Consider the following 11,074-nt stretch of genomic DNA (forward strand, 5'->3'; position numbering starts at 1 on the left):
TCGCTCTCGCTGCCAACCCCAACCCTTTCATAATCGCCCAGGAATTATACACATCCCAGTTAAAGCACTGGTAGAGTGAGTTATGGCTGCAGTGGTGTTTCCTGACAAGCCTGCCAAAAAGATGATTTAGATAGATCACACGTCTGGGGTCTGAGGGTTCCTCGGACACTGTTTAAACACCAGTCTTTATTCTGAGGACAGAGGAATGTGAAGGGCGCTGAGTGAAAAACCCCTCACCTAACAGTGACATTTCCAACACGGAAACCATGACAACAGTGTTATTGGGCATCTCTGCTGTAGACTTGGACATTGAAACGATTACTAGAAATTACTCATTATTATTCAAAGTAGCTCTTCGAGTAACAGATGTCAGCAGCTCCACAACATTAACAATGACACATTCACTTAAAAAAGAATTTTATTGAGTTTAATACATAGGGCGGTTCGTAGTGAAATATGTATACATTCAGCTTTACAATTCATACAGGACTTATCCCACCAAATTCCTAAAATAGACACAATTTACAAAGTATACATTTTCCAACATATTTCTGAACACAAAAAAAGACAGCTATACCAGTTTAATAAGTAAAAGCATTCTTTCTTTTTGTTCTATTATACCATTCGATTCAAATGGTAAACCTGTAATGCGATGCTTTATTTTCAGCTAAATATAAGTTAAGGTGTTTACAGCAAATAGCCTCTCGAGGTCATTCATTAGACAAACAAACAAAAAGAATGGCACGCAGAGTTTCCCATGCAATAATAATTCAAAATAAAAAAAATAGATTAAAAAAATTCCCATCTGTCATAACACACGGTGGCATCCATGTCGTTTTTCTTCATCTCTGTTACGAGATCGTACTAACATCTCCCAGAACGTACGCCAGCACTCAAATACTACAAACATGGTCAGAGATCGGGGGGGGGGTACAGTACATTTATAGCGGTTTCTCAGATACAAACACAGAGATAGGAGTACTGTGAAATCCATTAGCAATGTGGAGCACGGAGACTTTTCTTTGATTTTCCAAAATTTTAGTGGAAACACCCTTATGACTCACTGCCCTGTTTAATATTGAACACTTTCCCTTTGTGTCTGTCCAGTCAAAGGGATCTATATGAAAGACTGCAGCAGTACTAGTGATATTACTGATATTATCTGTCTGAGTGAGGGGGTGCCAGTAGGTCGCACTCCATTAAAGCAACTCATTACAAAAAAGGCGTGCAATTTTAAGAGGCTCCCTCTTCTTCAGCACCCAGTGGAAAGCTCACTGGTGCCAATCTCTTTGATTTACGCACTCTTCAAAAAACACCCTAAAGGTTTGAAGTCGGGAGTCAATAAAAGTAGTAAAACGTCATTCCAAACACTTGGTAACTCTATTATAGTCTCAACAAAACGAGGCAGTTGTGTGGACAACAGAGACACATAATCCAAGCCTTTATAACTGAGTGTGGTGGGAAGGAATAGAGGATGGCTTGGCTTGATAAGCTTCTCCATAAGCAGCATACAGTCCATAGGTGCTGTGCTAAGAGGGGTGGGGAAGGAAGGAAGGAGGAGGGGTGGGGGGGGCAGGATCAAGCGCATGACAGAGCGGAGGAAAGACAAACACTGGAGAAAAGTCAGCCCTGCAAATGATACAGATGTGCTCCCTAAGGCAAGGTGCTCCGAGGACACAAAATAAAAGCATGCTGGAGACAAGAAAGAAACCTTGGTCAAAACTGTTTCCATTCTCATTATCATACTTCACAGATTTAGCCATATGCCTGACAAACTTTGGTTGACACTATTGGACTTCACTGCCTTGTTAAAATTAAATTGCAGAGTATAAACTGAGAAATGGTTATTACTTTGACCAAGGTCCCAAAACTGCACAAAACTGTAACTCAAAAACAAAACAAAGAGAGAGAGAAAGTTGCTCAAATGTCATTAAGAGGAAGGCTTAGCTGCTATTGCGTTTTAGCGCAGCGTTGTCGTTTTTTTAGGGTTTTTTTTACAAAGTGTGCAAAAAGTAGTGTCTGTGTGAACACAGGTACAGAGTGGGGACGGTCGACCCTTACAGCTCACCGGAGGGGACACAGCAAAGCCTCCACTGCCTTCATGTCTGAAGAGGGAGGCTGTTCTTTCAAGTGAGTGTGTACGCTTGTGTTTAAGTGTGTGTGTGTGTTTAAGTGTGTGTGTGTGTTTGATGGTGTGTGTATGTGTCAGCGTCTAGATCAGAGAGCAGTAGCCACCGCAGCTTCCGGGTCCCGCGTCTTCGTCGGAGAGCTGCACTCCTCGTCCGTGGTTCTCGCTCTGCCATAATCCTGGAGTCTGGATGATCTTCTCCACCAGCTCCTCGAACGCGCACTGAACTCCGTCCCTGGTCTTAGCGCTCGCCTCTGAGAGGACAGAGTTAACAGGAGTAGCAGTAGAGAGGAGAGGAATGAAGGAACGGTGACACAAGGTGAAATAGAAAAAAGCAGGTCAGAAAAATAAGAGAAAAAAAATGAAAAATGAAGTGCAGAAATGAGGAAGGTGACAAGAGAGAAGGGACCAAAAAAAAAAAAAGAGGAGAAAGAAAGATGAGACACAGCTACAACAACTGTTAATGTCTGCACCTTGATGTCATCATCTGTTGGGCTCCCAGACTGGAGCGGCAAGTGGTGGAAAATGTCTCAACAATAACTGTCAAATCCAGACACTAATAGTAGACCTTCAGAGGTTATTAGGGGATATAGGCAATACCCGCTCCACAACTTGATCCAGTAACATTATAATAATCATAGGATGAAGAAATAAATCTCATTTAGGAAGCCAAATCAGAGTTTATAATATCTGGAACTGCCTTAGAAATGTTTCCATTTCAACAAACATTTTTCAGGATTTGATGGAGATAAAAACCGGGTGGTTAACTTGAAGCGCGAGTCACTTCAACTGCTACCTTAAGTAGATCTTTGTTGAAAAATAAAAAGTACAGGGGAAAAACAAGAGCACATGGAAGATGATATATGAAGCCTGTTTTATAAATAGTACTATGCAAGCATTCCTCAGCAAGTATGAGAGTTATTTCAAAGGCTGTTTCCCCTGTGTAGTAGTCTGCTGTAACTCATGCCCAGCAGGTCTTTGAGAGTGGGGAATCCTCCTGACTTACCTATAAAAAGCATGGAATGTTTTCTTGCAAACTTCAGTCCTTCGGCCCGGTCTAGTTCGTGGTTTTCCTAAAACAAAAGGAGAGGTAATGGCTTATTGGAGGTCTGCCGGGCGGAGCTGTCAGCTACTGTGGTCGTCACAGGGCGGAGAGGAAAAGTGATTTTCACAGACAAAGAACAGGACACAATAAATTCATAATGCTCTACTTAGTGGACATTTTTTTAAAGTAGGGGTTGGAATCAAAGATGATCTGACGATACTATCACAATATTTTCCCCACAGAACGATATATCACAACAAAGGCGATTCTGTGATACACAATATATCGCAAAGAAATATATCACAATATCTGTAGCTGAGAAAAAACAGATAATGTGCAGTGTTTATTAACAGTACATTAGTATCGCAGAGACAGACAGGTGATGTAGTGCTATTATCCTTTTCTGTGACAGTAAACACAACACACAACCTGCCGATTCCTCACTGCTATACAATGAGTTAACGAGCTATTCTGGGCTGAGGGATGATGACAGTAAGCTAAACATTAACATGATGAACAACTGCAGCTACGTACTGACATTTCTTTTCTGTTGTCACCTAGAATTGCAATCCACCTGACCATCACCAGTCTGCTGAGAGCGTCCATAATGAAAGTCAAAGTAGCTGAATCAATTCTGAGCTGGCTGTATCGATAACGTGGAAATATCACGATATGTTGTAATATTGTGATTTTTTATTTTTTTAATTGTTGGGCTTTTTTTTGCCTTTATTTGACAGTGGGTGGCAGGAAACAGGGAGAGTGAGAGGGGAATGCCCTGCAGCAAAGTCATTATGTGCATGCACCTTAACCACTCAGCTACCAAGGAGCTCCATATTGTGATTTTTTTTTTTTTTTTTAATTACTGATTTTCATTTTTTCTCCCACCCCTATTTTTATCCACACTGACTCATTCTGGTATCCTGGTAAAGGATGCCCTGCCAAACATATGAAAGTGGGTCTGTCATGGTCATTTAGTTGAGTAATTTGTCAACTGGCTGTGAGTTGGCTTTTTTCAAACATACTTATTTCTGGCAACTTATTTTCCTGTTCTGTGGGTGTTTTTGGGAAAGTTAAACGCACATCAAGATATAGAAAACTGTTGTAATGTAAGATATTTTTATTCAATTCAACATTAAATGATTGCCGGATGACTAGGAATGTTTTTGGTCATAAGAACTTAAGCCAAGGCCACAAACACTGCCCTTTATATATTAAGTTGTACCATGTGCTTGACAACTTGAAAATAATAATACATCTTAATGTGTTGCTAATCTCTAACCAAGACCTTGTTTTAACGGAGTGGCAAACATTTCATACCACAAACACACTAACCTTATCAATTTTGTTTCCGACGAGCATTTTCACGAGGTCATTCCTTGTACAGTATGTCTCCAGTTCATTCAGCCAGTTGTCGAGCTTGGTGAAGGTCTCTCGCCGTGTGACATCATACACTACGTAAACCAAATGAATAAGACATGCTCAGCATCAAAGCTGAAATGATACAATATCAAGTAACAAACACATGAAAACAAAGGGATTGCAGTCTTCTGACAGAATCACACTGGACACTCATAATCCCAGTGCTACAGCAAGGCGCCTTCTGTTTCTATATATCATTAGAGTGGTCAAAAAGCATGGGCTGCAGAGGAAGTCTGTTTAAGAGTTTTAACTTAGTTCCTGTGTGTGTGTGCGCATATGCATACTGTACATGCATGTCCATATGAGGAGTCTGACTTAAGGGTATAAACTAACTTCCAGAAAGAAAGAAAGAGAGAGAGAGAGAGAGAGAGAGAGAGAAAGAGAGAGAGAGAGGCCAGCGTGTGTGCGTGTGTGTGGGTCACAGGATGAAAAGCCATCACTCTCTTTACAACCAGGGGCCTGACTCTGAAGTGGAGAGGGCACACACACACACACACATACACACACACACACACACACACACATACACACACACACACACACACACAGGGACACAGGTGCTTGAGCAATGATGGCAGCAACAGCTTGGCTTACCGAGGATGACTCCCTGGGCGCCACGGTAGTAACTAGGCGTCAGGGTACGGAAGCGCTCCTGTCCTGCAGTGTCCTGCAAAACAAAAACGGGATCAGCACTATTTAGACACATTCAAGAGGGAAAAAAAACTAGTGGCTCAAACTGGGGAAAACAGGGCAGACTGACATAAACAACAAGAGCAACTCTTCTGGTTCTCAAGGCGTGTTTAGACAGAAATGATGTTACGTTAGCACCATCTTCTGGCCACTAGAGAGAACTGCAAGACTGTACTCACAGGAGTTTGATCCCCTTCGACTGACAGACAAGAGCCACATGTTGCATTTATATGAGTGTTACTGAAGTATTGTGATCATTGTGGAGTTACTTACCCATATTGCAAGCTTTGCCTTGTTACCGTCCACCGTAATGGTCTTCACCTTGAAGTCAACACCTAGACAATGAAAAAGCAGTCGATCACTCCAGCTGTCGTGATTACCTCATCCTGCTGCATTCGCAATATGATGATTCCTACAGGTTTCACCAATTACTGCCAAGAATATTATATCATGGTGACAGACTATAATTATTGATGATGAATTGTCAAAACATACATACCACACAATGTCCCTGAACTTGTGCTAACCCCAGCTATCCAGACGTTGGCATCGTGCCCATCCTATGTCCTGTATTTAAATTATGGTGTAATTGTGTATTCATATCCACCACTAAAAAGGATGGTTTAAGGCCTAAACTGAAACCAATACAGGTCTTTATGAAGAAAAACCCCCCAAAAAACACTAAATCCAGCACCTGTGAAATGGCTCAGAAAGCCATTATTCACCCCTAAACGTCCCAAAAGAGCAGACATTTACATCAAAATAACAATACTGTCCCCCTTCACCTTTAACAAGTAAATCTCCTCTATTGCTTTTGAGCTGTGTCTGGTTGTGACTGGATGACATATCTGCCTTCACCGACAGATTTACCAGGGAAATGTACACTTGTGATGGGCTTGTTTTTACATCTGGGACTGAGGTGGAAGAGTTCAGCTCGGAGCCAAAACGGAGGAGAAGAAAAAGGGGGACGTGAAGACAGACGAGACAGGCTGAGGATAGATGACACACGCTGTGTGTGCCACGCATGCACGCTTCTGCACACAAATATACAGCCTGTTCGCACAAGTCGATCGCAACGGCTTAAGCTCTTTCCTCGAGTCCGGTGGGGGTTGCTTGTATACGGTTGCCAGATGCACGCGGGGAGATGAGTTAACACTAAACATTTCCCTGGACCTGGACCGGTCCCTCCTGTTTTAATTTACTAAAAAATTTCAGACGTTTCCCAGAGAACATGCGGTGTCTGTTTGTAATATCAACAACACAACAAATGCCACTACTGCTGGAAGTCAAGGCTGGGCTGATCTCTGATGATAGAAATATGCTGAGAACACCACAACACGCTAGAGTTGCTCTGTGTTGTCTCTTCAATACCTTTTAAAATTATTACTATTCCAACTATTTACTGGCAGCTAAATTCATCAATAAAAAGTGTTATGAGCCTTACAGTGATTACTGTTATGTAACTACTTTTAGATCAATATCCTATAAGCTAATGTGATAATGTACGATAAACTATAAGCTCAGTGAACTGCTTCAGGTGATGAGAATGATGATATTCTGATCGATAAAGACTGACAATAGATTCAAAGTGATTTTAATTGAATCTGAAGGGATTTTGGTTAATAAATGAGCCTCTACTCAAATGAAGACATCTGTTTGGCAAAAGAAATCCCAGCTGGCCAAGCAAAACAGTAGCGATCCACGCTTTGACCTTGAAACAATAAAAAAAAGAGAAGTGTTTTTAAGGCTCCGACCTTTCTTGGAATCTGTTCTTTTTCGGTTGTTTTTAACAAAAGGCAGCATTGTGAGGTACTAGCTTCTTCATGGGATAGAAAATACACGTGGACTCATAAACAGGATTGATGAATTTTGAGTTGTTAAACGAACGTAAACCTCTTAGGATAGTAACAGCACCAAGGACGCCTCGGAAAATAGATGGTGTGTGTCCTTGATCTAATATAAATTTACAGATGTGCCTGAATCTGGAAGAAACTCCCCCCCCCCTTATAAAATTCACCATTTCGGTCCGCTTTGAGATGATTTTCACACTCCTCGTTGAGTTTATAATAAATCAAATAGCTCTGCGGCTGTGAGGTTTGTGGCTGTGTGGTATCGCGGTGAGTTTTACTTCAAGCTTGTGAAAGTGCTTCAAAGCTCCTGTCAGTAGTAGACGTTCTAACAGGCCAGATATCTGTGCGCTGACCTCGATTTGACTTTGATTTCACTATTAAAAAAACCCTGTTAATTTTCTGTTTTGAATTATTTGCAAGAAACACTGGGGTGTGCAATAGACACAACCAAGCCAGCGTGGTGATTGGGCCAATTCTGATGCTGGAGCAGATAACTAGAGGTTGTGTCATTGTGTGGATTTTGTTGTTCGGCATCTGCCAGCAGCCTCAAATACAGACTACACACTAGGAATTCAATTCAAAACAGTATCATGTATCAGTTTTATGAATGTGATAGTGATTGTTGTTTATTTTCATTTGCATATGTGTGAATCATTATTAATCCAATGACATGAGAAGAGAGTGAGATATGTCACTCTTAATTATTCAAATTTAAGATCCTTGTTTGTATTAACCTCTGGTTCTGGGTGAATGTTCAATATTATTTTCACTACCAGTAAAATTTTAAGATGACTCTACTGATGACTGACCAGCACATGTTGTACACTCTGCCTTTTTTTTTGAGCTCCCATGTGTTACTCACCGATTGTTGCTGATTGTTCTGGGTCAAAGGTGTCATCTGTGAATCTTAAGAGCAGGCTGTTGACAGGAAGAAGGATATAATGAGATTGAGACACATGAATCACTAACACACTCAGCAGAATGGCTTTTTTCCCCTCCAGCTATTTGATTCTACTTAAAGTGCTTTTTGGTGTGGGATCAGGTTTCCTTTTACATTGCTGACATAACCTAACCAATGACAGCAGACTTCATCTAATACTGTAATCTCTATCTCTTCCTATTGATCCCTTTGTCCTCCACATGCATCGCTGGCATATTGTTTGATTGTGGACAGGAGGGGCCAGGGTTCATTACTTAACTATGACTAATCAAGTGCAAATGCCTTAATCACGATGCTGATGATGTGGATAAGCTCACCACTTTTCCTTGACCAAAAGTGCAACTCTCTTATTTTTCCTCATGGGCCATTAGAAGGGATGCTGGAGCAATGACTGTTTATTGTTTGAGGTCCATGCAGCTGATGAGCTACGTTCAGAGACAGCCAAGTTACAAATGTATTCAGTGTAGGTCATTTGTCCAGGTAAAATGAAACCTGTGTATTCCTAGCCAGGCAGATTTTTTTGATGAGTTGAGGGCCTCTACAGATTGCGGGGAAACAAATTAAATATCTGTACGCGATTCCAACAAAAAAAGAGGCTAATCGGTGGACTCGGTGATAGCACGACTGGCTCGAGATGATTCAAACAGTGACATTTGAAACTAATCATAGTCTGAACTAGTTTATTGTATTAAGCAAAAGCCTATTTAATAATAATACAAAATTGCTTTCTGGAAACGCCACTCCTTGGCCTCGGTGGTGCACAAGCAGGAAGCGTACAGTGCAGCTGGCCACAAGCGCGTCTGTTTTCTGGAAATATGGAAATATGAGCAAACCCAGGTCTATGTTATGATGTTGGCATGAACTCAATCTGTGTTTGGTCCGTGCGGACTTGCAATCACAGTAAGCAAACGACCAGCACTGCCAGAAAAAAAGCAAGTCTGCCCATCAGCTGAAACAGGCACGCACCCAAGATCTAAATTACAGCAGTGTGTCATAATCAATAAATTGTCTAAACAAGCATAATGCCAAAAAAATTGAATAGAACAACACGGGGAATAAAAGTTAAACATTTAGCGCTGACATAAGCTGATGTAAAGAGCGTGAATTAGTGTAAACATCTGAGATTGTTTACATCCTTCTGGGCTGAAGATCAGCTGATCTTAAATATAGGATAACCACATATCCACTTTACACCACATTCAATATCTTGCTGATCATGCTGAAGAGCCCAGTCTTGTGATTACTACACAAAAAGGCCTTTTACCCTTTCATGGTTCATGTTACGGCTTGTTACTTTGAGAACCTGGGGCTTGATCATCAGCCTGCATTGAAAGATGATTATTTTGGCCAGACAGTTCTTTTTTAAAAGGCTCACCGCAACGCTTTGGGGCAGCTCATTATCTATGTACCGTGCTACAGCTCTGGAAGACACGCTGCACTAGGTGCCATAGTTTGAAATGTGATGGTTGATGGCTCAGGCCAGCGATCAGGATTCTTTCATGCAGTCTAGACCACAATCGAAAAACTGACCAAGCTCATTGTTGGCAGTGGCACAGACTACAGACTGCCAGACTAATCTTGGTAAAAAACTTTATACTGGGCCTTTAATTATTAGGTGCATTAGTGGTTATTAACAAGCACCTATGATTACCATATAATGGCAACTGTAGAGGACGGGACTTTGATTGATTGACTGATGTCTTCAATCAATCTATTGCTTGAACCACCTGATCTTAAAATGTTATGGTCCATGATTAGAAAGTGGTGTTTAGGGTTTTTTTAATGTATTTTTTTACTACTCATCACATAACGCTATGTAATGCAATCCAATACAACAGCCCTTCCATAAATCTTACTTTTTTCAAGTTTAAGCATTTTCAGTTTTTGATGACATTGTCAGGAAGGTGATAATTCTACTTTGAGGTCGTAGTGGGTGATGGTAGTGTACTAGGGTGCATTATATTGAATGGTGTTTCTACTATTTTGTCCACTCCATTAACATACATGAGGTATGAAGAAACACCAGTGATTATAATGCCCTTCAGTACGCAACCACCACTTAGTACTATCTCAGTAATAAACATAGAGTAGAATTATCACTTTTTTGGACAATGTTAACAAAAACTGAAAATGTATAAGCTTCATTAAAGTAGCATCTATGAAAGAACTGTTGCATTGGATTGAATTACATAGCACAGATGTATCTAATGAAGTGTCCAGTGAGTGTAATAGTCTTAAATAACTGTCCACGCCATCAAGTCTGGGCAGCAACTGGACTCTGGATTGCAACATCTTCAAGCAACAGGGATGATGTCACACACACACACACACACACACACACACACACACACACACACACAGCTAATGTCAGCTAGCTGAGGTTAGCCAGACAACTAGCACATTTCAACCTTTACATTAGGTTATATAAGACAGACAGCGCGACCTGTTTTGTAATAACGAAGAGGAGCACCACACTTTTGTTATTTTAAATAGCTGGTGTAGTTTTTAAACGCAGCAATGAGCGGTTAGCTGCTAGGTTAGCAGTTAGCAGTAAGCCACGACATCATTTTTCTTCACGATAACTTTAGCTTACCTGGACTTTCCAACACCGCTTTCTCCTATTATCAATATTTTCAACGTCGTTAGTGTGTCATCTTCCATTTTCTTCCTTTACAATGAGATGTCTCACTCTTTAGATAAATGCAAAACACTGTTTTAAAACGACGTTTCTGAAGAACGTGCGCTCTTGTTTACAGCTACAGCAAAGATAGTTTGACAGCGTTTTTTCTGGTGAGAAGTCTCACTCCAACCATATCCGGTATGACGTTTTCTCCAACCATATCCTGTTTGACTATTTGGCACATCCGGTTGGAATTTGTACTCGAATATCTAATTAGTTTATCTTGTTGATAACACAAGAAAACACACATAAAGACACAACTCGTAACATAAGATAAATAATCTGTATATTCATAAAATTATTTCCACAGTATTGATATACG

The 11,074-nt window shown here is 40.8% G+C and overlaps 1 protein-coding gene across 1 annotated transcript; it reads right to left on the reverse strand.

Moving 5' to 3' along the window:
* Positions 1–407: 407 nt before the first annotated feature.
* rab18a (RAB18A, member RAS oncogene family) lies at positions 408–10,858 on the reverse strand. The gene is made up of 7 exons (XM_062441774.1): positions 10,666–10,858; positions 7,995–8,050; positions 5,556–5,617; positions 5,187–5,259; positions 4,506–4,624; positions 3,135–3,201; positions 408–2,382 (listed from the first exon to the last, which is right to left on the reverse strand). The coding sequence occupies exons 1-7, from the start codon at positions 10,731–10,733 to the stop codon at positions 2,213–2,215; spliced, it is 615 nt and encodes a 204-aa protein (XP_062297758.1). The 5' UTR covers positions 10,734–10,858; the 3' UTR covers positions 408–2,212.
* Positions 10,859–11,074: the final 216 nt, after the last annotated feature.

This window comes from Scomber scombrus, chromosome 20 (genome assembly GCF_963691925.1).
Source record: "Scomber scombrus chromosome 20, fScoSco1.1, whole genome shotgun sequence".
NCBI lineage: Eukaryota > Metazoa > Chordata > Actinopteri > Scombriformes > Scombridae > Scomber > Scomber scombrus.

Excerpts from the sequence above, each read along its gene's own strand:
- rab18a (XM_062441774.1), bottom strand. The coding sequence starts at position 10,733 with ATGGAAGATGACACACTAACGACGTTGAAAATATTGATAATAGGAGAA. Across the intron at positions 4,625-5,186 it reads CGCCCAGGGAGTCATCCTCG|TGTATGATGTCACACGGCGA; the intron begins GTAAGCCAAGCT and ends TGGTTTACGTAG. Across the intron at positions 3,202-4,505 it reads TCGGAAACAAAATTGATAAG|GAAAACCACGAACTAGACCG; the intron begins GTTAGTGTGTTT and ends CTTTTGTTTTAG.